Raw genomic sequence first — 23,950 nt, forward strand, 5'->3', positions numbered from 1 at the left:
GGCATTTCCTTCTCCAGGGGAATCTCCCCAACCCAGGGATCAAACCCAGGTCTCCTGCATTGCAGATTCTTTACTATTTGAGCCACCAGGGAAGCCCAGGGAGATTTCTTCAACCTGAGTTGGGGGAGTCGGGGCAGGGCTGGAGGGCTGGCCACCGCGCCCTGGGCCGCCGCTTCTCGGCCCACCCTGCCTGTCTCCGGCTGCCTCCCCAACGTGGGCAGGAAGGGGTGCAGGGCTCCAGCAGAATGGGACAACAGTGGAATCCACGCGTTAGCCTCCCAGGTAGAGACACCTGGGGATCAAGAGACAGGAGCTTTTCTCTCCCACCTCACCTCCAGGGCAAGGGTGCTTTTACTGTGACAGCCTCCCTCCAGTTATTTCATCAGGGGGCTAGGATCCCACTCTCCTTGGTAACAGAGACTCCCAGGCTGGCTGCATGCTCTTGTTTCTGGAACATTCTTAGAGAACACATTCAGGGGTGGGCGTGTCAGGATGGGCGAGGATGATACGACAGACACCAGGTGCCCGTGGCTGGTCTAGCCCGCAGCTGTCAGCAGCCTCTGTCCAAGGGCTCTGCCCACAGGGTGGCCTCCCGGGGACTTCCGGGCCACTCAGCCAGCTACCCCCCACCCCACCCCGGGGACGGCCAACACATTTAATAATAGCTGTGGCTCACTGGGGCGCTTCTCTCCCGTGAGAGCTCTGGGAAATGAAGGAATTGGCTGAAACGTTTGAACAGACTGTGCCATTGGCAAGTTAAAGGTCAAGGAGTTGGGAGGGGCCTGTGGTCCCTTTCAGCAGCGAGCGGGGCCCTGCCCCCAGCAGACTGACCCAGCCGCCCATCTCTGGGCGCCGGCCCGCCAGCCTGCTGTTCCCCTTTTCTTCGGTAAACCTTCCCGTTCCATTCCCCGTGGTTCTACTTTCACGTTCTGCTTCTAGGGGAGCACAGACCTTCTGTTTCTATTTCACTGCAGGGGGACCTGTGTTAATCACTTTTCTAAAAAGATTTAAGGGAAACAGGACAATTGGTAAGATTTCAGAGCCTTCGCGCTGTTTATAGCAGAGATCCCTGGCCCGGGGCAAGGCTCCGTTTCTGAAAAGGAGGGGCCATCCATCAGATCTGAGTCTCAGCCTGCACTTCCTGGAGCTCGGCCGGCTCTCAGGACCACCAGCCCTTGGGAGACAGCCCCTCCTGGACACTGCCCTTCCCTGACCCCTTCATCCCCAGTGCAGGGCGGCCCCTTGCTCTTAGCGCCCCAAAGCACAGCACAGAGCAGGCTGTCACTGTGAGTGGCACTTGCCAAACTCAGCGAGTCTGTACTGAGGGCTTATAGGAACAGGGCACCCATCCACAGTGTAAGGACAAGACCTCTGAACCGGGGAAGAGGCCTGCCTCCCCGGATCCCACAGTGCTGGCACCCGAACCCGGACGCCCAGAGCTGCAGGAAACACAGCTCTGCCGTCTGAGCCAGGCAGATAGATGCAGCAGTTCTGACAGCAGCCCGGGGGGCTCGAGACTGTCAAGGCCAAGTTCACGCAGACTTGCCGTCTTCACAGGCAGAGACGGGCCTGGCAGCGTGGCGGGAGGCAGAGGGGCAGGGAGAAGCGGCCGCAGGGAGAACAGAACAGTATGGGCTCTGGTCCCGCTCTCAGGCCTCGGCGAGGGTGCCACCTCAGTGGGCCCTCCCGCCGCCTCCTGCCCCCTCCCGAGCCAGCCACACCCCCTCTGGGCCCCCCATCTAGGCCCCAGCCCTCCCTTACTCACCACAGCAGAGCCCTCGAGGACTGACACTCTCAGGAACCACAGAGGCCCTGCGTGTGGCGGGCAGTGCTGCCCACCTCCCCTCCAGCCTTGTCTCCCATGATGCCCGTCCACTGGGTCCAGTTCCCAGGGTGACCACAGTGCCCAGAAGAGGCTCGCCGCTGTCCACCAAGGCCGTGGACCCCTGTGCACCTCTCACAGGAACTCTCTTCCTCCGAGCCCGGCCTACGCGAGCAGTTTCTCACACACACAATCCTTTTTAGGAAAACACAATGCCAGTCCTAAAGAAGGCAGCGCTGGGTTTGGCTTTGTTTCTAATACATATACTGAGCCTTGAATCTTCCTCTTTTCCACCACATCTTCAAAAACCCAATTTTTCCAGTGTTCATGTATGAATGTGAGAGTTGGACTATAAAGAAAGCTGCTGCTGCTGCTAAGTCGCTTCAGTCATGTCCGACTCTGAGCGACCCCATAGATGGCAGCCCACCAGGCTCCCCTGGCCCTGGGATTCTCCAGGCAAGAACACTAGAGTGGGTTGCCATTTCCTTCTCCAATGCATGAAAGTGAAAGTGAAGTCGCTCAGTCGTGTCTGACTCTTAGCGACCCCATGGACTGCAGCCCATCAGGCTCCTCCATCCATGGGATTTTCCAGGCAAGAGTACTGGAGTGGGGTGCCATCGCCTTCTCGGAAAGAAAGCTGAGCACAGAAGAATTGATGCTTTTGAACTGTGGTGTTGGAGAAGACTCTTGAAAGTCCCTTGGACTTCAAGGAGATCCAACCAGTCCATCCTAAAGGAGATCAGTCCTGGGTGTTCATTGGAAGGACTGATGTTGAAGCTGAAGCTCCAATACTTTGGCCACCTGATGAGATGATCTGACTCATTTGAAAAGACCCCGATGCTGGGAAAGATTGAGGGTATGAGGAGAAGGGGACGACAGAGGATGAGATGGTTGGATGGCATCACTGACTCGATGGACATGGGTTTGGGTGAACTGTGGGAGTTGGTGATGGACAGGAAGGCCTGGTGTGCTGTGGTTCCTGGGGTCGCAAAGAGTCGGACACGACTGAGCGACTGAACTGAACTGAAAGAAAAACATTATTTCAAACTGTTAAAGAAGACATCATTCAAAGACACTTGTTAAAACGTAGAAAGGCAGACTTAATTCAATGGGAGCCTTCAAATGGGTGCAGGGATCACCACAATGGGACTGGGGAGACCTCGTTTTTTTCCTGCTGTCCAGAAGGATTGGACTGAACTCTGAACATGTCAAGGGTAAGTGGGGACTCAGGCCAAGGAGCAGGGAGGGTGTCAGTGGATCGGGTATTATTGCTAAGAGGAGGATAACTAAGAGGTCAACTATATGTCCAGGATTCTGGTTAAACTGACCTAACAGGATTCTTGCTGAAGGCGGGCCAGGGAAAGCAGATGTCACCAGGACTCGGGGGAGGATAAAGAATCTGGTTAGATATAGATGGTTACCAGAGATGGGGAAGTCTAGCCAAACCAACTTAGCAGGATTCTCACTAAAGTCGGACAACGCAGAAGTGAACACACAAGTCCGAAAGCTGAGGCCTTGCTGAAATTTAGGGGAGCCTGAGTAGAGCTCAGTCAAGGAGAGGACCCTTGTCATTTATATACAGTTGCTGCGTCAAATAAAAACAAAGGGTCTGAGTTATGAATGTGAATGTACTTTTCTCCTCCTAGGACATTTTAGAAACAGCAGCCCTACAGGAAATCTGTAATTAGTACTGATCGTAAGAGTTGGGCAAAACCCGGGACCAAACACCTGGACAAGTGGCCTTAGCAGGATCCCCAAGACCGCCCCTACCTTTCTCACACCCGCAGCCACCGTCCAGCAAGTCTGAGGCAGCCGCCATCCTTTTGGCCTATTTCGGGACAGCTCCTTAAATGTGTATGTGTGCTTAGTGGCTCAATCCAGTCGGACTACTTGCAATCCCCTGGTTCAGTGATAAAGAATCTGCCTGCAGTGAAGGAGACCTGTGTTCGATCCCTGGCTTGGGAAGACCCCCTGGAGAAGGACATGGCTATCCACTGCAGTATTCTTGCTTGGGAGGTTCCATGGACAGAGGAGCCTGGTGGGCGACAGTCCGTGGGGTCGCAGAGGCAGACACGACTGAGCAGGAACGCACCTTAAGAGAGGCTGCGCTCAGTCGCTCAGCCGTGTCCGACTCTTCGCGATTCCGTGGACTGTAGCCCGCCAGGCTCCTCTGTCCCTGGAATTTCCCAGGGAAGAATACTGGGGTGGGTTGCCACGCCCTCCTCCATAATAGACGTTACTCCTTGAAAATGAAATGATTGATGATTTTCACATATTACTCATAATCAGAACAAAACCTTCAAAAACCTGTGCTCTCCACCACAGAGAGAGCATTTGGTATTTCCCTGCGGGCTGCAGGGTTTCTCAGCGTTTTCGCCGTGGGTTCAGGGAAGCGTGCAGCCCACCTGAGAAGCAGGACCACTCTCGGGGCCCCACGGACGCCCCGCCTGCTTCCCTGCGGGAATTAGAGCCGCGCGGCCGTAGCTTCAGGGGGCCGCGCCCGCACCCCAAACCTGCGGCTCCGGGACGTTTTCATTAAGGGGGTCAACACACCGTCAGCCTCTGGACAAGAGACGCAAGCCAGAGATGCACCCACCCGCAGGGTCCAGGAGGGGCCTAGCCCCGCCCCCGGCCCGCCCGACCCCGCCCCCAGCCCGGCCCCAGGGGTCCTGGCCCCGCCCCGCGCCGCAGGCCCCGCCCGGCCGCAGGGATCCAGACCCCGCCCCGCGCCGCAGGCCCCGCCCGGCCGCAGGGACCCTGGCCCCGCCCCGCGCCGCAGGCCCCGCCCGGCCGCAGGGACCCTGGCCCCGCCCCGCGCCGCAGGCCCCGCCCTGCCGTAGGGATCCAGGCCCCGCGCCGCAGGCCCCGCCCCCGCACCGCCCCGTCGCTGTGAGCGCTCGGCTCGGCGGCAGGCGGGACGCGGCGGCCGCGCTGCTCTGGCTCCTTTGTGCGCGGACGGCGGCGCCGGCCTCTCGGGTCCTGCCTGAGGCGTCGTCTCTGCTCGCCGGTGCGCGCTCTTCCGCGACGGGCCATGTCGGCGGTGGGAGCGGGCGCGGGTGTGGAGGCGGGCTTCTCCAGCGAGGAGCTGCTGTCGCTGCGCTTCCCGCTGCACCGCGCCTGCCGCGACGGGGACCTGGCGGCGCTGTGCTCGCTGCTGCCGCGGGCGCCGCGCGCCCAGCTGGCCGCCGAGGACTCCTTCTACGGCTGGACGCCGGTGCACTGGGCCGCGCACTTCGGCAAGGTGGGCGCGGGCCCTTTAAGGCGCCATGTTCCGCGGCGGGCCGGGCGGGCGGGGGTCGGAAACCGGGGCGCGGGGCGCGGGCGGCCGCCGGGCGAGCGCGGGGCGCGGGCGGAAGCGGGCCCCGGGCGCGGCGCGAGTTTCGGGCGCGGGCTGCCGCCCCGGCCGCGAGGTGCGCCCGCAGCCGGCGGGGCGAGGCCCGGGGCGCGGGCCGCCTGAGGGGCCTTCCCCGGCCGCGCCGCGCCCGCCGGCGCGCGCAGCCTCTGCCGGGCAGCCGCCGCCGCGGGAGCCGCCCTCCGCTCGGGCGTGGCGGGCCCGGTGGCCGGCGGCCGCGCGCGGAGCTCCGGGGCCGGGCGGGGCCGAGCGCAGGGCTCCGGGGCCGCGGGGCGGGCGCTGCGGCCGCTCGGGCGTGGCGGGCCCCTCTGTCCGCGGCCCTGTGCGTCGGGCGCCGCTGCGGATCGGGCGCCGGCGCGCGGCCCGCGGACGTCCGCCGGGCTTCTCGGAAGCGGCCGCAGCGACTTAGGCGTACCGGCTGCGCTCCCAGCCCGGCGAGAACTCTTGGGGAGCAGCTTCCCGGCCCCCAGGAAAACGAAGTCGGGTTTCTTTCAGAGAACGGACAGGGCGTCACGACGGCGGGACGAGGAGGCTGGTCGTCCGGGGCCGTGAGATCCCCCGACAGCCCGCGTGCCCCGGGGAGACCAGTGTTATAAACAAGAAGAAAAGCGCCTTCCGGCGCGTCTCCCTCCAGCCTGGAATGTGGATTTCCCCAGCCTCTCAGCCCGGGAGCCATCTCCCTGCTGAGCGCATCTTGCTTCATTTTTACATTAAACTTAGCTGGAGAATCCCAGGGACGGGGGAGCCTGGCGGGCTATGGTCCATCGGGTCCCAAGGTGTTGGACGCTACTTAGGGACTAAACAGTATCACCACCACCCTTGTAATAGGCAAGGCAGATTTTATTGAGAAAATTGATTCCGATCCTCCCTACCCTGGTTGAGAAGGACACAGCATGGCAATCCCAAACATGCTGTCAAATGCTTAAGGACTCCTTACAAAGGTCTATTTAGAATATTTACCAAGGCACAGGTACTTCCCCTGTCTCTAGGAATTAAAAATAGCCATACCTGGAAGATGGCTAGGATGATGGAAGTGGTGAATTTAGTGCATGTGTGTTTTCTAATAAAAATGAAACCAGCTGAATTCACCAAGTCTCTACTTCTACAGAACATGAGTAGGAAACATTGGACACCAAGTAGTGGATGACCCTCAGAGACCAAACTTGTAACTGGAGCCTTTTATTTTAGTGCCTTCAGTTGTCTTGACTCTCACTATAGGGTCTTAGATACAGAAGGGGCCGTGAGAAAAGGCTGTTAGGGCAGAAGCTAGGCCGGGACTCCTGACCCAGGGTTCTCAGCCCTGTCTCCCCGCACCCTACCCCGCAGCTTCCCTCCTTAGGTGTACAGACAAGCCTTCACTGTTCTCTGCCTGTGCAAGAGCCAGCCGACCGTTCAGCATGATGTGAACTACTCTCAGGTCGTCACAGGTGGCTCAGTGGTAAAGAGCCACCCACCCCACCCTGCTCCCGCCAATGCAGGAGACGTGAGTTTCATCCCTGGCTCACGAATACTCCCTGGAGAAGAAAGTGGCAGCCCATTCCAGTATTCTTGCCTGGGAAATCCCATGGGCAGAGGAGCCTGGCGGGCTATAGTCCATGTCGTTGCAAAAGAGTCAGATGCAACTGAGCATGCACGCAAGCCTTCATTGTTCTCGGCCTGTGCAAGAGCCAGCTGAGCGTTCAGCATGTTGTGAACTACTCTCAGCTCTCAGTCTGTGTTCCTAGAAATGTGCCAGCTACGCACAAATTACCTAACTGTTTTATGAGGCTTGTTCAGTCCCAGAGGACTAAACCAGACATCATTTAAAAACTAATTACACCTTGTTTTTACAGGGTGTCTTATTGAACACTATCTTTCCAAAATTCCAAACCTCGTTTCCTTCATCAAACCGCCCGGTTAACAAATTTAAGTCCGGGGACCTCTCAGTTCATGCTAAGTTTAAGCACTGTGGCATATCAAGCGATTGTTATGCTTGTTTCGTTTTTGTTGAATTTGAGACTTCATCTTGTCACTATTATTGGCATTTATTTTTCATTCAGCACATTAATAAAAGCAATATATAAAAATATACCAAAATAGAACCTCTTTTTCAGCCTTTACTCACTGATTCAGGTTTCTTGAAGACAAATCATATTTTAAATCTGTACCAGCAACTGCGAGTTCATCACAAAATGGTTGATGGCAGTGCGCTGTCCTTTGCAAGGAAACGATGAAATTGCTGAAAGAGGATGAGAGGCTCGGGGTGAGACCAGGGGTAGCCATTTGCTCCCGCCTGAGGTCCGTCCTCTGGAGGAGCATTGCTGGCAGTGAGCAGTTTTTTTTCCCCACTGACTGCTTGGTGTTAGGGGAGGATAAACAGGCGATCGTCCTTGATCTGAGGACGCGCTGGGTGGAACAGTGGGAGTCTCTGAGGACAGCGGGCCTTCCCTCACAGTGCTGGGCACAGCGTAGGCACTTGCTGAATACTTGAGTGTGATAGTTCTCTCTCAGAGGCTCGTGTGATACCGGCACCTGGCTGCAGAGTCTCGTTGTGACTCCCGCCCGTCAGTCACCTGCCTGGGCAGAGCTCACCTGTGCTGCTCTCGGCCAGTTTTATCCTTGATGGGGGGAGGGGTTCTATACAGACCATGACAAGATGAAGTGCCGGCCTCTCGCCTGCTCTGCACCGTCTCCTCCCTGAGACCTGGAGCTGGGCCTGAGTGTGGTCTGTGCGGGATGCAGAAAATCCAACCAATCACTCTTAACTGTTCAGAATTGTTCAGAGTAGTTCGTGAAAGTGGCAAAGCTTAGCTCTGATCAAAATCCTTGAATAAACAATCTAGTCTCTTCTGATTTGGGCTTTTTTAAAAATTGAAGTATAGTTGATTTACAACATTACATTGGTTTTGTTAGTTGTAGGAAAAATACTTAAATTTATATTGTGTCCAACATTTTGACTTCTGTTCCTGTGTACCAGCTTTTTCACAAGGAAGAGGAAAAATGTGTTTTTAAATAAGGCTTTTAAATCTTGTGACATTGGGAAGGCATGACTTACTTTGTTAAACAGAACAGAGTTTAGCGAAGCCCCACTCCGCTCCACTGTAGAATTTAAATCGAGCAGTGTTACTGTGTACTGACCTTTGTGCCTCTTTCATCCCCTCCTACTCGTCTCCAAGCTGGAGTGCCTGATACAGTTGGTGAGAGCGGGGGCCACCCTGGACGTCTCCACCACCCGTTACGCGCAGACCCCAGCCCACGTCGCCGCTTTTGGGGGACACCCGCAGTGCCTCCTCTGGCTGATCCAAGCAGGAGCCAGCATTAACAGACAGGTAAGGGAGTGCCTGCGACTGACGTGGTGGTTTTTGTTTTCTTCTTCCAGCTGTAATTACGTGGTGTTGAGTTTTAAATTGAGGCCTTAATTAGAGTGTAAGATCTTCACCTGTGGGCTAACTGGAACTTAAGTTTATTAAACTATTTGTGGATAATTGGCCTTCACATAGCAACGTTCAGAGTGCTTCCACCTGTTTTGTGACTTACTGTGATCCACAGCGAGCTGCCCAAGGGCAGAGCTGGCGACAGAAGGAGTCTGGTCTTGAGCCTAGGTTTCCTGGCTCCCCTGCTCACAGCTGCCTTAGCTTCATTCCCACCGATGGTTGTGAGAACACACCTGTTTCAGCAGGAGAATGGCTGTGAAGTCATCTACAATCATCTGGTTGCGTTAGCTTTGGCAGGTGCGTTGGCTTTGGCAGGTTTACCATCTGAGTTGTGTTGCTCCAGGTACTGGGTGGCGATGATGACCAGACGGAGGGAGGTAGTCGGGTGTCCAGTAGAAAGTGACTCCTGGACACCAGATTGACGAGTGGCGTTGCCGTCGTCTGAGTCAGGGGTTAGTGAGGACGGGGAGTGTGGGTGAGGGCAGCTCGTTCTCCTCGTGAGCCCGGGTGGGAGGAAGGGCTGCGAGGAGAGCCTGGCATTGGGCCCATTTCCTGCCGTCCGCTCACCTGTTGCCCTCCACGCCACCCCCTCCCACGCTTGCTCCTGTGCTTTGTTGCTTTTGTCCGAGAAGTCAGGAGCCCCCGTGGGCAGCCGTGTGTGGTTGTGGTGCTAGGCGTTGCCTGTCCCCACTGGCCCCCTTCCTGCTACTGGACTCTCCTCCGCCTTCCTCCTGGTGGAAAGGGTGCGCCCTGCCTCCTGGCTCTGGCCTGGGGCAAGCAGTTTCCTTGCTTTTGACTCAGTTTTCTTATCAGTGAGGTCGGAGAGTGAGTAGCAGTAATTACTGTTTAGTATATGTGTGGAGTTTTAAGTGTAGAACCTTCTTCATGATGATTTTAATTAGGTTGTTGCATAACATTTAATTTGGAGAGCTCCGAAGAAGTCGTCTAATGCTGTGTTTCAAATATCTTAAGCCCAGAAGCCCCTTTTCATGTACTGATTTATGGCAGCTGGGTGTTTTCCGCAGACACCCATTCCCTGAGCTGCTCTGGACGGCGCCGTGTGGAAGCCCTCCTCGGTCCTGCCCACAGGGCAGACGTCCCCAGACCCCAGTCTCCTTGCAGCCCTCCTCTAGTGTTGAAGCAGCCCCCTGGCTCCATGTCCCCAGACCTCTCACAGACTGGGGTATTGCTTGGGTCCTGACGTCCCTCTTGGGGGGGCCTTGGCTGGCTGCGGTCTCACATGGGGAGCTTCGGCCCGTCTGCGTCCCGGCTGCCAGGCTGGACTGCTGTGACCGGCACCCCGGGGCCCCAGTAGGCTTCCTGTTGGCTTATCTCAAGGTGGACAGTCTCTCCCCATTTCCCACATAAACGTACAAAACGACATCCAGGTTTCTCTTATTCTTTGTGTGCATATCATTTTTGGAACCAAGTTGTGATAAATTTTAACTCACGTTCTAGTCTTAATCTTTTGGCATGTGAATTACGAACCTTTCTGAGTTCATCTTCCTCGAGTTTAATGGAGACTCGCTGCCATTGCTAAGGTTGGCGTGAGTGGTTACTGAAGCTTGGATGCGCTGCCTCAAGGCTCAGTGCCCTGAGATTACCCAAAGAGGAAGTGGGGCTTGTTTTTAAGCGGTTTATTTTTGTAGTCCATAAGTCATCTCTTTAGTCCCCCTTCTAGGGTGGTGCTGGTGTTTGATACTGCCTTTAGTTTCTTATAACTAGATTAGAAGTAAGATTTTTTTTTTTAATTAGAATAAAAGGTGACTTGTCTGCTTTGGATTTCTGGCACGTCTCCCTCTGTCTTTTATGACTCAGAGTTTGCCAGCAATAGTTCTAGAATCATATTACAAGCTGTTTGGTATTTTTGAAATGTGACTGGTCTGAACTTGAGATGTGAGTAACCGTGAAATGGCTCTGGACTCGCATCCCGTTGGTTGCAGTTTTCTTTAAATAGCGCTCGCTCTGCGCCTCCCGGCTGAGCCGGCCTCCCCGTGGGGCAGGAGCAGGGCAGTTGTGCTTTCTTCTCTGCCTTCTGTTGTTATCCCACCATCTTCTTGGAATAAGACAGAAAACCTTTTTCTTATACTAAAGATAGTTTTTAAAGTCCTTTTCTGTTTTCTTTAGTTGCTGTGTTATTTGGCACAATTTCAGCTAAATCTTAGTTCTGCTTTTCCTGGCAATACACGGAGGTGATTTTTAACCTCCTTCTGCGTGTCCTTAGTCTGTGCCTCCTCTCCCCTCCCTTCCCTTCTCAGAGAATAGGGGTAGGTTTTCGTAGTTGTTTTAAATCTGACTTTACCAGGTAGTTTACTGTATAGCCTCATGATTTTCTGTTTCTTTCTTCAAAAATGGGACTAATCTGTTGGGAATTCTATGTCACTTTTGAGCTTAAGTAGACATGCTTTTCCCTCCAGTAAGCAGGTGAGTCTTTCACATTGTGTTTTTTTATAAAATGCTGTACCGCTCTTTCTACTTCCGCCTGCGCCTCAGTTTCCCCCATGGGTTCGTACCCCCGAGTGCTGTGCGCAGCTGCCCCGCCCTGCTTTGTGTCTGTCCCCTTGCCTGTACCAAGTTCACATTCATTGGTGATGGGGTGTGATTGATGCAAGGACTGTCGGCATTTCTGAGGCAGAAAGTCCTAAGTCGGTTGTTCTAATGAATAGAAGCAGCTTCTCTTGATTGCTGTCTTTCTTGATCTTTTATTTTATCCCAGAGTCTATGAATGAAATTGTGTTTCAGATTTTTTTGGTCCTTTCATACAGTGTAGAGTGATTCTTTCCTTTAATGATCGTGTTATTCTTCAGAGTCATTTCCCTGAGCCGCTCACTTCCTCTGCCTCCTTCAGCGTTGTTTTCTGACGGGTCAGTCGGGGTCTAATGCAGCCTTTCTGAAGGTCCTTGAACGAAGTTGCCCATCACAAGCAACCTAAACTGTATGTGGAGCTGCCTGTGTCTGAGTCCGTGTTCTCTCCCTATTTTTTCTGACCTTTATCTCAGCAGTCTTGTCTAAAGTGTAGGCCTGATTCACGCTCAGGATGAAACATAGGGGCGGTGGGGGCACTGGATGTGCCTGAGATGATGTGTGGCCTCAGGCTGTCCTGTGGGGACTTAGATGGCGCCGTGGGTAGACTAGGTCAGACGTTGGACGTTAGACCTGGATCACTAGCTTTGTCTGACGACCGTGATTTTGGGTTGTATATGCATTTGCACAGTGATGACCTCCCTGATGGCTCAGACGGTAAAAACGTCTGCCTACAATGAGGGAGACCCAGGTTCGATCCCTGGGTCGGGAAGATCCCCTGGAGAAGGCGATGGCAACCCACTGCAGTTACTCTTGCCTGGAAAATCCCATGGACGGAGGAGCCTGGTAGGCCACAGTCCATGGGGTCGCAGAGAGTCGGACACACCTGAGCGACTTCGCTTTCTTTCACCGTGAGAATTGTTTCTAACTTGCGCCTGCAGTATGCATGCTTTCGCTGCTGCAGGGCCCCTCGATGGTCTTGTTCTCGCCCTGAGAATCCAGGAGAGTGTGCTCCTTCCTTGGTCTGCGCTTCTGCTCTCTTTCATCTGCACGACTTTGTGTTCTGCTTCAAATTCGGCTCACCTTATTCTGTTTCTAGGAGGGTTGAGATGGTCCATGCCTTCATTAATGACTCCAGAATGTGGATCCGAATGTTTTCACTGTTGTGTATCATTTTTGTCGTTTCAGGACTGTGAGGGCGAGACTCCTATTCACAAGGCGGCTCGCTCTGGGAGCCTGGACTGCATTAGTGCCCTGGTGGCTAACGGGGCTCAAGTCGAGTAAGCGTCTTCATTTATTTGTGCCAACCAAAGACGTAGTCAGGGGTGCTGTGTTTAGAGACAGGTTTAGAGCAAGCACAAGTTCTGAGCTTTGTTTTTAACATCAGCAGTACCATTTTGCTGTTTAGATCAGTTGGCAGTAGGAAGCAGGTTGTTGTGTGGGTTAGACCACTAGCAGAAGGGGCCTTGATCACAGCAGCCTTGGAATTCTTGGCATGAGAGCGAGTGAGCGTATTAGGGTGGAGGTGACAGTTAACAGTTAAGTTTGGAGCCTGGCATTGTTGACTTTACCACCACCTAGCTGTGTCACTATGGGTGAGTCTTCAAACTTTGCCAAGTTTTAATTTCAAAATGAGTGCCTTGAATTGGATTACGCTATCTTTTCAGGGCTCTCTGGCTCAAAATATCTTGCAGATAATTAGCTTTTCTAAATTTTTATTTCCTTATCCTTTATTAGATGTGAGAACTTCTTATGTTTTAAAACCTACTATGATTTTTAATGATTTTTAATTCCATGTAAAATGGAACTATATACAATAAAGACTTCAAACTCATTCTGAGTTTTTGATACTGATGTCATAATTTTAGAATATGCTTGTCTTAGCCCAGTTTACATCAACTGGCTTATTCATAGCTTCATAGAACAATATTAGCATTTAAGTGTATTAAGTTTAAAATGTGATTGTGTATGCAAATCATTAGTTAGACATGGCATTATACATTTATTTTAGTATTAAATTCATTTGTATTAACTTTCTCTTAAAGATTTATTATAAAAATTTTTCTTCTGCAGTTCACAGCATTAACAAAATGGATGCGGTTTTCACCCTTAAATGTTGAGTGTAAGCTATAGAGCTGTAATAACCAGAATAAATGTGATAATATTAGCTTTTTTGTTTTACCTTGAGTGTATTGAATATTTCATAAAAATTAATTACAAATCACTTTATTCTAATTGGAAATGTGAAAATTTAGACTTTGGGAAAAATAAAACCCACAAAACTAACTTAGTTTAACCCTTTGGTTTCCACTTCATTGTTTTGACTCTGTATTATAATAAATATTGAAAATAGATCCTGGACAGCAGAACCATATACAATAATGTAAGGCCTGTCTAATACCAAGGGCTGTCATTAGACTCTTAGTATCTTAGCTTCTGTTTCGTTAAGCACTATATTGTTAAGACTGGACATTGGTGTGGGCTTGGGTCATTTACTCATATAGCCGTTTAGGGTTGTAACTATGATGTGTATTAACTGTTACACTGCAGGAAGCCTTGTGATCTCGTATGTGGTTATAACTTAAGGTGACGTAAAAACAACTGAAGACTCCCTATTGAATATAACGTAGTTTTAAAAAGCACTGAGATGATTCTCAATGCATTGCTTTAAAGCAAAGTTATAGATGCCATTTTCTTTGCTGTTTTTAGGTTTAAAACTCTGATCTTTAATTTTAATAACAGAAGCTTTGATTATGAAATACAGAGTCATAAAATAATTGATTAAATTCCTTAATTGTCATTTATTAAAATAATGAATAATCAGAAGTTGATCTTCTCGATGACTTATTTTTCTAAACAATAATTGGGCCTGAGCATTTTATTACTAAGATGTTAGTTTTATTCACTTTGATGGATAGCTTAATCCTTTGAAGCAATAAGTATCTTTATTTTGCTATGTCCTTTTTTTAATAGGTGTCTTTTCTAAATGAGATCATTTTATTTACAATTCTGTCCTTGTTACAGGACCCTCGAGTGTCTCTTTCCCACCAAGTGTGACTGAGCATGGCCTGAGTGCCAGCTTGCTTTTCCTTCTCAGTATAAGCCACTCCCTCGAGACCCTGCACATGGTGATTTCCCTTGTCTGAACTTTCACATATTTTTTAGAACAAATAGCCTGAGCCACCTAGCCAAAAGCAATTTTTAAAATTACAAGTCTTTGGCCTGGAGATAGATCACAAGTGATCATGATTAATTGCTGTTGTATATGTGGTTATTCAGTTTTAACATATAGATAAAATGTCAATTTTGCCAGTAAGCCAAATTGTAAATTTCTTTTTAATATCTGTTCTGCACATTTAGTTTAACACTTTTAGTCTACCAACAAATAATAGTTTGTTTCCCCCCCAAATTATGATACTTAGGTCTTTTGTTTTCTGTTAGGCTGCCCATATGGTAAGGTGCAGTCCTAGCCAGTGCCTTTTTGTTTTAAGGGCATGAAGGGGCACAAAATTAACTTACTTAAAGTTACTAATTTTTCCCCCAGTTTGGACTGGAGTGTTAATTTCAATATTACATGCTGTAGATGGAGCAGTGGAAATTTTTCCTTATCTGTGACTAGATTAAGAGCTGTCTTGTGTCAGTGTTTTATCACACTTGGTGGTAATTAATAATTTTGTTATTAACTCCTACTTTGCTTTTTATATATCTGCTACATAAAGTGGCCAAAATCTGAAGTTGCTGCTTTTTTGGTCATGGGGTAGATAATGGTGAGGGCCCGCGGGCCAGGCGACCGTGGCTAGAACGGTTTGTTACATAACCTACTTGTCAATGTAGGCCGCGTCCGTAAGGTAACGCTTGCCGCTGCCGTGCGCCACGGCGCACTTTCTAGCACCACACGTGAGTATGTTGACGGAGTTTCTTTTTCTTCTCTTATTTTACATCTTGGGTTTTGGTGCCAAGTTTTCTGTTTCATGTGAGGTTTTGTTTCTGCTTATATGATTGTCCTTGGTACTTGCCACAGTTTATATCCAAAACTCAGAACCAACAGGATTGTGGCGGTTCTGTGGCCAGATTAAATGTGTGTATGCTTTAAATGATCCACACCTCTACAGATGCTTCTCACTCACTTTTTTCTCAAGTATGGAGTTTCCATGGAGTTAAACTGTCACCATCTTTAACTTTGCTTATGTGACAGTTCAGTTCTTTGCAGTCATGATTTGAATGCTGCTTGCTACACATAGAGGGTGTTTGATTGGAAGAAGGGCAAATCATAACATGGAAAAGTTGATTCTTCTTTTGGATGATTAAATAAGTAACAATATAAAATTAAGTCTTAATGTGATTTCCAAGAAAGACTCTTGAAAATTTGCTGTCTGCTGATAATTAATATGACCTTTTACTACCAGTTTTGTAATCTACGGATTTCTATCCTTGAATTAGCTTTACTTTAGTACTTTGACACTGATGGATTTTTAATGTTTTTATTGTCTTGAGAGAGAATGGAGAATGTTTCCATATCAATCTATAAAAGTAGACTTTTTAATGCCTCAGAGTGGAAAAGTGGACTTAGTGAGGTTTAGAGATTCAGAATTGCTTGCGTTGAAAGCCAGTTTGCTAGTCTATTTTCATATCACTTTATACACTTTATTCAAATAAAACCAGAGATTTCTAAATTCAGATGTCATTGTTTACTGATGTTGTGACAGAGTCCCACAGCTTGCCATTGGTTCTGTGGTGACTGGATAGGTCTTCCAATGAACTGCATATATTTTAACTTAGTTACTTTGACCCCAAGAGAAAGTTAGTTGTGACCCTCAGACGGGGAGAGGCGCGTCACGGCCTTACAGTGATTCCCTCTGAAAAAGTCTTCCTTGCCTGAGTTAGAAAATGGACACAGGTGATTTTACTTACAGAAGTCTTAATAGATTTTTCAGTGTTTCAGAGAAAGCGTTTTGCTGAATTTTAAAGAATTCATAATTGAAATGGAGTTGGTTTAGTTTGGTCCAGGTTTATGACCCACCTTTATTTGCTGACCCAGAGAGCTCTGTCTGGAAGCAGAAGTTACACTGGGGCAAATCATGTGGCGAGCATATTTAATGTTAGTGTCAAAAGTTGGTTTGCCGCCTTTGCCCTTGGCAAAATGTAACCCATATTTACTTTATTAGACGTTTATTCACATTTGAAGTTTGAGGTTTCTTTTCATTTGTTCACCTGTTTGCCCTTCAGAGTAATAGTGCAAATATGAAATGTAGAAGTGTCATCTGAGTTAGTCGTTTCTGATCTTGGGATCCTGTACATTCCATTCTGACCTTGTCCCTGCAGCAGACTGGGTTTCCTGGCTCTGGTTTTTTATTAAGCGACTCCAAGGCAGCTGCTGGGACCTGCTTGCTGGGAAGGAGCAGGTAGATGGGGGCCTGGGGCGCTCTAGACTTGTTGTCCTGCAGCCTGAATGGTACCCACGTTTTAATATTTCTTTAATCACTGCTTTTATAAATAGTGCTTTCAAATAAAACCAATGATTTCTAAATTCAGATGTCTTTTCCTTTGCCAGATTACAGTGGGAGCCTGTTAGCTATTCTGTCAGACTCTTTGAATGATGCTGTTGTATTTTAATGGATGCAAACGTAGTTGGGGTTCAGTTGCAAATTAAAACTACCCCCAGTCGTGTTGAAGCTGAAATGAAAACTTGGCACCAAATTTATTCAAGTAGAAACTTTGATAAATACTTTTTTCCTATTGTTACCTGAAAAATATATTTAAGAACGTTTTCATAATTGCCTATTTAAGAGTTTGGATACCAAAGGGTTAAAAATACACGTTTTTCTTTTATTGAAGACATTTTAGATGTTTGTAATGTTCTGTCTGTACAAATGGGCATTTAGTAATGTTTTATCTTTTTTTTTTTTTAATGATTCCATGTATTTGCTTATTTCCATCTAGGAATAGTTACTAATGTATTTGAGATACAGCATACCAAATTTTAAAGTAACCAGAATCGTGAGTTAATGGTTTTCAGTCCATACTGTTAAACTTTTGTTGAAATACTGACATAATTGAATTGGCTTCATGCTAAAGATTACTAGGAGTGATTGAAAAGGCAGTGTTTGGAGCGATAGCTCCTGGTCAGGGTGGTCACACGACAATGGCTTACGCTGAGTCAACGTGCTTCTGCACCTCGTGTATGTCTATGTATTTTTAATCAAAATGTTGCCTTGCAAATATGTGATCCCTTATTATTTAAGTTTCCTGTTTTATGAACCATTGCCCGTTTTAAATCACATAGAAGATTCTGAATCTGTAAAAACTACACATGTCAATGTTTTACAGCTACGTAATTCGAATTGACTTGATTTTTTCAAGTAATCCTAGAAAGGGGGAGCATTCCATATAGAAACCGCTGAAACTGCCACAGGTGCTTCTCCGAAACCTTACCGCTGTGGCATTGAGTGTTCAGTATGGCTTCCTTGCTTCACACGAGGCTTACTGTTGAGGTATTTGTTGCGGTGATTGGTTTTAATGCTAATCTAGGAATTCAGATATAGATTCTTTAGATTTGCATGCTTTGCTTACCCTAATTTATGATATCGACCTTTTTATTTGTAAACTAACAATAGTTAAGTTGAGATCAGAATTTTAACAGAAATATTATTTATATAAAAATTGTGGTTATCTTTTATTGTCACATGGCATTAACTAAAAAGAAAACATCCTGAAGGTGATGTGACAACTCAGATTCTAAATATATTTCAGATACTTCTGGATCCGTGGTTCTTCAAATTTAAAAAAAAAAGAGAAAACTTTATTAGAACGGCTTCTCATATTCTGATGCTGTGACGCTATAAGTGGAAACTAGATGGGGGATTAGCTGGCAGCAGAGTGGGGCTTTGTTTCAAAGCCCTCTGGGGATATATTGTTTGGTATAGTAAGTTGTAATAAACCATTCAGAATTTTATTACAGAAAATATAGTATATGGGCATTTATGTTTTAACTTTAGTAGAGTATAAAAAGTTTACTTTGCCAGTTATTCAGCAGAATAATCCACAGCCGATATTATTCTTTGTCTTCCCATGTTTTCGTATTCCAATTTTGAAAGAACACTAGGAACTGTTGGGGGAAATGGGTAGAATGACTTTGGGTAGCCTCAATGAAAGTTACAGGAACCAAAGTCTGTCGACACAAGACAGTTGTCACAGCTTTCATAATGAATCGTACCAAATTGATTTTACTAGTCTCCAGATCTGATCGTGTCAGCTTTTAAAGAAAGTCAGTTTTAAAACTTCAACAGAGTAGACCCAATTTGAATACCCAAGTTAACTGATGTCTGATTCTTTAAAATCTCTGCCCATTTTCGAAGACTTTCAGATGGATACCAGAGGGGGCCAGAGAGATGAAGTAGAATTTGAACAGCCTCACAGCACATCCCATGTGTGGCTTTTTGCTTTCAGAAATGGGCAGAGGTAAAGTTTAGATCAGGTTTAGTCTGTTTGCCCATGTACAATCAACCAGACATTAAATTGGTGTGTACGTTTAATGATTTAATATAAAAATAATGTATACACTTTCATTACTACCCCAGTTTTCATGCAGAGCACAGTTCCTTAGAGTAATTTTGCACAGTATCTGCCAGATATTGTGAATTTCCCTGTGGACTGGTGTTTGCTGACTGCAGTCCAGACTGACTGTCTTCAGCAGTCCCTCGTGGGGTTGTATGGTCAGCAGGAAGTGTAATGAATACCTCAGGATTGAAGAGTTGAGGCCTGACTGTCTAAAAAGTACTGTTAACACAACGAGAAACCGCATTTGAATGTAGAATTATCGTAGAGCCTGTAAATCCTAAGTCATTCATGTGCCCAGCTCCCATTGGATTTTTAGCAAAATCACTGGGTTTAAAATCTGCTTACACTTGGAACACTAGAATTTGAAGGCTTAATAAATTGATGATACATAGTAACCAGGGTAACTGTTTCAACTTAAAATGTCAAAATTGAAACATGCTCAAGAAAGTGTATATTAAAAAATGAATTTGAAGACCTGAGCCTGTTTTGTTAAAGTGTCTTGGGAACTATACTACTTAATTTTTAATTATTCTAGTCTTTAGCAAAAAGCCAGCGTAATTTTCAGCCTCTGTGGAGCACACTTGGAAATCCTCTACTTAGGGAGTATTAAGGGGCAGTTAGAGGACTCAGACCTTTAAAGGCAGGCTCGCTTTCTTCACATGAAGCACGTTGCCTGATTCAGCTGTGAGACACTTTGGACTTTCAGCTGAAAGCACTCAAATGAAACAGGAACGGTTGTATTCTGTGTGCCCTCTCAGAGTCTTTTATTTTTATATTCTTCTCAAGTTTACCTTGAGATATTTTTCTTGGTATTTGACGTTTTGTGGTTTAACAGATTTGGCAGCCTTTAAAAAAAAGTTTGATTTTGTTTGAATTGAATAGTGCATAAAATTACCAGAGAGACATTTTTCGGGAACCAATAGGCATCGCTTATTAAGGGTTAGAGGTCTAGTCAGAGAAAGACAAATACCATATGATATCACTTATATGTGGACTCTAAAACAGGATACAGGTGAACTTATCTACAGAACAGACACAGGTTCGCGGAGGGAACAGACCTGTTGCCTAGGGTGAGAGGGGTGGGGAAGGCAAGCACTGGGAGTTTGGGGTTGGCAGGTGTCAACTCTTACGCACAGGATGGACAAACAACAAAGCCCCACCATAGCACGAGGAGCCGCAGTGTCAGAGCTGACGGCGCGGCAAACCGTAATGGGGGCGGACGTGACCGAGGACGCATGCATAACTGAGCCGCCCCGCGGCGCAGCGGAAAGTTACACTGCAGACCAGCTGCGCCGCGGCAGAATCGCAGAAAGGAGACGACTAGTTACTGCTGTCATCTGCTGGTTAAACGTTACTCGGCTAGTCCAGCCCGTTGTTTGCTTTCGTATGGCCCATAAACTAAGAATGATTTTTACATTTTTTAAATGGTTGAGTGAAAATCAAAATAATAATGTTTCATTTCACGATATGTAAAAACATATGAAACTCAGATTCCAGTGCCTGTAGCTAAAGGTTTATTAGAACATAGCCAGCACTATAATCCTCGCATATCATGTGAGGCTGCTTCAGGCGATAACAAGAGAATGGAGTCCAGCCTGGAAAGCTTAAAGGCCTTGCTGTCTAGCCCTTTACAGAAAAAGTGCCTGCCCCCTGAATTGGTGGTCCCATCCACTCCTTCCCACCCACTTGTTGTGCCCCGTACGATTGCATGGCCAGTGGAGCAGGCTTTAAATGTGAGCAGAGGAGCATGTTATGCTCGGTGGAGGAAGCAGGCGTGAGTGTTGGCCCGCAGGAGGAAGGCACTGCGAGTTTGGAGAGGGAAAGGGAGGCTTGCTGTCCTGTACCAGGGTCAGGTGTTCACAGCTCTTTTTGCTTTAGAGGAACAGGAGCACTGTTAAACTGGATGTTGCATTCGGTCCTTAGTAACTGAGAAATCACATAGTTGAAGTCTTCCGTAGTTTCACCAGAAATGGAGAAAGGGCACTATATGTCCCCGTTTCTAATCATTACAAAGGTGGTGCTGGCATTGTGGTCTCCAGCAGTTCTTCCGCAGCTGCCATGTATCCCAGGTTCTGGTGTGTGTCCGCGTGTCTTCTGGAACGTTTGGAACTCCCGTGTGGATCACTCTTCGGCTCCTCAGAGTTATTTGAGGAGCCAGTTGAAGGTCAGCTTGGCTTGTGATTGCTCTTTCCTTCTTGGTCCACACATGGGGGCACACAGCATGAGCTGACCCTGGCGACTGTACTTGGGTTGTGAAGGTACTTCGTCACCCAACCTGGAATTTGGTGGGCTCCAGCCATGCTGAGTGATGTGTTAGTGTTGGGCCCCCATGGTGGCAGGAGACCTGCCTGTGTTCTCTCGGGCGCGCCCCCTCAGACACAGACAGTCCCCGAGATCCTTGCTGGTTATGTTTCCTTGTATTTCCTTGGAAGAACAGTAAACTTGCTATTCTACCTCAGACTCGGGCTGCTTACGAGTGAGGGAACGGAATGTAATTTGGATAGCTTTGTTTTCAGTGACTGTAGGAAGTTGGCATGCTCCCTGAGCATCTCTGCGTTCTTCGGTGAGCTGGCGTTTGTGGTGTAAATGCCATTTTAAAAGTCTGCTGTTCTTTATTTTATCATCCTTTGGAGGAGTAATTTTTACTGACAGCTTTGTGTCCTCATTTTAAGCAACCGTTTCTTGTTTCTGTATCTGGTTTCAGAGAGCAAGTTCATATTTACGTCTATAGAAATCATATTATAAACTGCTTATTCTTGGTCTCCATCTCTTCAAATTTTTGTTGAGTTAAAATTTTTTTTAATTGTGGCAACTTACTGTGTTCACATTCTTGATAGAGTAGACCTTTTTGGACCATTCACTCATGGTATCTTCTGAGAAAGAAATACACCTTTTAAAAAAATTACCCAGTCTTAAAGTTACTTGAATGTTAAATTTCTATAGCGTGATGATACTAAACATCAAGATATGATTATTTTATATGCACATAACTAATGTAACTAACTCTGCCAAAACTTTGGTATTTCCTTTCTTTATGTGTCAAATTAAAACACTGAAATTTTAGAATAAATTTTACCAGAAATCATAGCCACGAGGTAAATGTCAGTTTTAGTTCCCAGCAGTCCTACATGCAGTGCCTTTTATTTTTAAGAAAGTATCGTTGGTTTGGATTGAGAATCGTTGGATTCTCAAGTCTTGTCTCATGTATATCTGACCAAATTGAGTTTGGGCCTTTTCCTTTCTTCATACTGTAGAAGTCATTTCTTTTTCTCATGCTTTTAAACATGGAAACATATCTAGTGATTGTCCAAAAGTGTATGGATGCTTCGTTTTTGAATTTGGACTGTCTTGAATATTATGGCTGGAACTAGTAATACAGGGCTTATGGTTATCTTTAAAATGGAAGATCCTTATTTGTCCCTGATTCTGTAGTTTTCTCTCTGAAATGGTTTTTCCCTCATTAACGTGTTAGTCTAGGAAACACGTGTCCAGGGCTGTGCATTGTTCTTTTGGGACAAGGCGAGGCTTGTGTGTGGTCAGAGCTGAGCTGTCTGCAGTGAGGTATGGGTGCAGCCTCGGCTCCTCGGCGCTTCTCCAGTTTCACTGTATCAGCCTGCAGCTGACAGCCTGGTTTGCTGTGTTACGGATTCATTTCACAGAGCAGTGTATTTTCTTGTCTTCCAGGGGAACTTCATCATGGAGTTGCTTTTGTTCAGCGGGTTCTTTCCTACCCATCTTGCTCAGAGACTTCATTTATACTCTGCTGCCCTCCTGACTAGTCTGAACCTTAGCTGGTGCAGAGACGTCGCTCCTGTACTTGTCAGTGGGGTTAACCACAGAGTGATGTTGATTCTTCTTGATGGTAGGATTCGGCCTCAGGGATGAGCTCCTAGGACAGTATTAGAAGAAGACATCCACTCACATGCTTTCAAATGCCAAAATCTAAACTCCTGCAAGTTTTCCTGTGGCCAAAATATCAAAATCTCAAAAAACTCAGCTTTTCAGATCTCCAGCCTGACGATCAGTTTCAGGGTATCCGTCTAAACTTCCACTTATGGTGTCACATGTCAGCACAAATTCTGGCTTGTCATTAAGCCACTTGTCTTTGCTTTAAGGAAGTCAATTGTTATGAATGCCATGGACAATTCAGTAAATGTTTGTTTGTTATGATTTTACTGGAGCTAAAGGAATGGATTATTAAGTGCACATTATATAGAATTCAGTTTCAGGTTGTCTGAAGGTAGCATAAATTTTCATTCTTCAGACTAACATAAAAAATGATTTTGAGACATTAAATAGGAAGATGCCTTTTATTTTTTTAAGTTTAGTATGTTGATTTTTAAATTACTGTCTCCCAAATCTTGTTTAGTAATCAGATGTGCGTGAGAGAGCAGTCAGTCACAGAGGCAGGAAGAGCAGCTCCTTTAATGGAGACTTGCTGTAAGTCCGTCTGCTCTTCCGTAGCACCGTCAGGTAGTCAGTCAGTGCGGCGGGAGCGGAGCCCAGATGAGCCGCTCACGGGACGTAATGCAGTGTTTTTGTGTTGCACAGCCTGAGAAATGCCAGTGGCCTGACGGCAGCAGACATTGCTCAAACCCAGGGTTTCCACGAGTGTACCCAGTTTCTCTTGAACCTCCAGAATTGTCATCTGAGTCGTTTCTATCACAATGGCACCTTAAACGGAGGCCATCCGAGTATATTTCCTAATCACGTTAGTGTGGGAACAAACCGCAAGAGATGCTTGGAAGATCCGGAACCCTTTGGAGTGAAGAAGGCTAGAAGCACAGGTGAGACCGCTTTGTGGGTGGGGCGAGCAGACCTGTCTCCACCTCTGACATGTTTTCCTTTTGCGGCTGAGCACACCTTTAAGATGATTCCCTCCTAAGGGTACTGTGCCGGGAGGCCTCGGTGCAGTGATGGAGGAGGTTTTCCTGTGTTACTTCTTGGAAGATTGGCCATTTAACGAGAGGGGAGGATGTGAGAGGGCAGTTACGGCCCAAGTGTAAATGTGTGTATATGTAACTTTCTGCACACCCAGGTTTACCTGCCATGAATTAGAGTCTTCCCATTTGTTGTACCTGCTTGAAATATAACTATTAAAACAATCCGCCCCCATGCCTCATTTTTTTTTCCTGTGAATTTTCCTGGTCTTACAACAGTTGTTGCTCTGATGTAAAATACAGTTTCACGTCGGGGAAGGTAGGTGTTTGCACTTCACTGCTGCATGGCCTCAGCTGGTCTCCACAGCCCAGTGTGGGGTGTGTGTCGCAGCAGGGCCCAGCG

At 47.5% G+C, this 23,950-nt stretch overlaps 1 protein-coding gene across 1 annotated transcript in view; it reads left to right on the forward strand.

Annotated features, from left to right (window-relative positions):
- Nucleotides 1-4,694: 4,694 nt before the first annotated feature.
- The window catches only part of ANKRD10 (ankyrin repeat domain 10), a 30,960-nt gene continuing 11,704 nt past the window's right edge, over nucleotides 4,695-23,950 (forward strand). The window contains exons 1-4 of the mRNA XM_055426720.2: nucleotides 4,695-5,063; nucleotides 8,330-8,482; nucleotides 12,299-12,390; nucleotides 23,219-23,454. Coding sequence (XP_055282695.1) covers nucleotides 4,854-5,063; nucleotides 8,330-8,482; nucleotides 12,299-12,390; nucleotides 23,219-23,454 — 691 coding nt within the window. The 5' untranslated portion in view covers nucleotides 4,695-4,853. The remainder of the gene's footprint in view (nucleotides 5,064-8,329; nucleotides 8,483-12,298; nucleotides 12,391-23,218; nucleotides 23,455-23,950) is intronic.

This window comes from Moschus berezovskii, chromosome 13, assembly GCF_049115385.1.
Source record: "Moschus berezovskii isolate FMDL1 chromosome 13, NW_MosBer_1.0, whole genome shotgun sequence".
NCBI lineage: Eukaryota > Metazoa > Chordata > Mammalia > Artiodactyla > Moschidae > Moschus > Moschus berezovskii.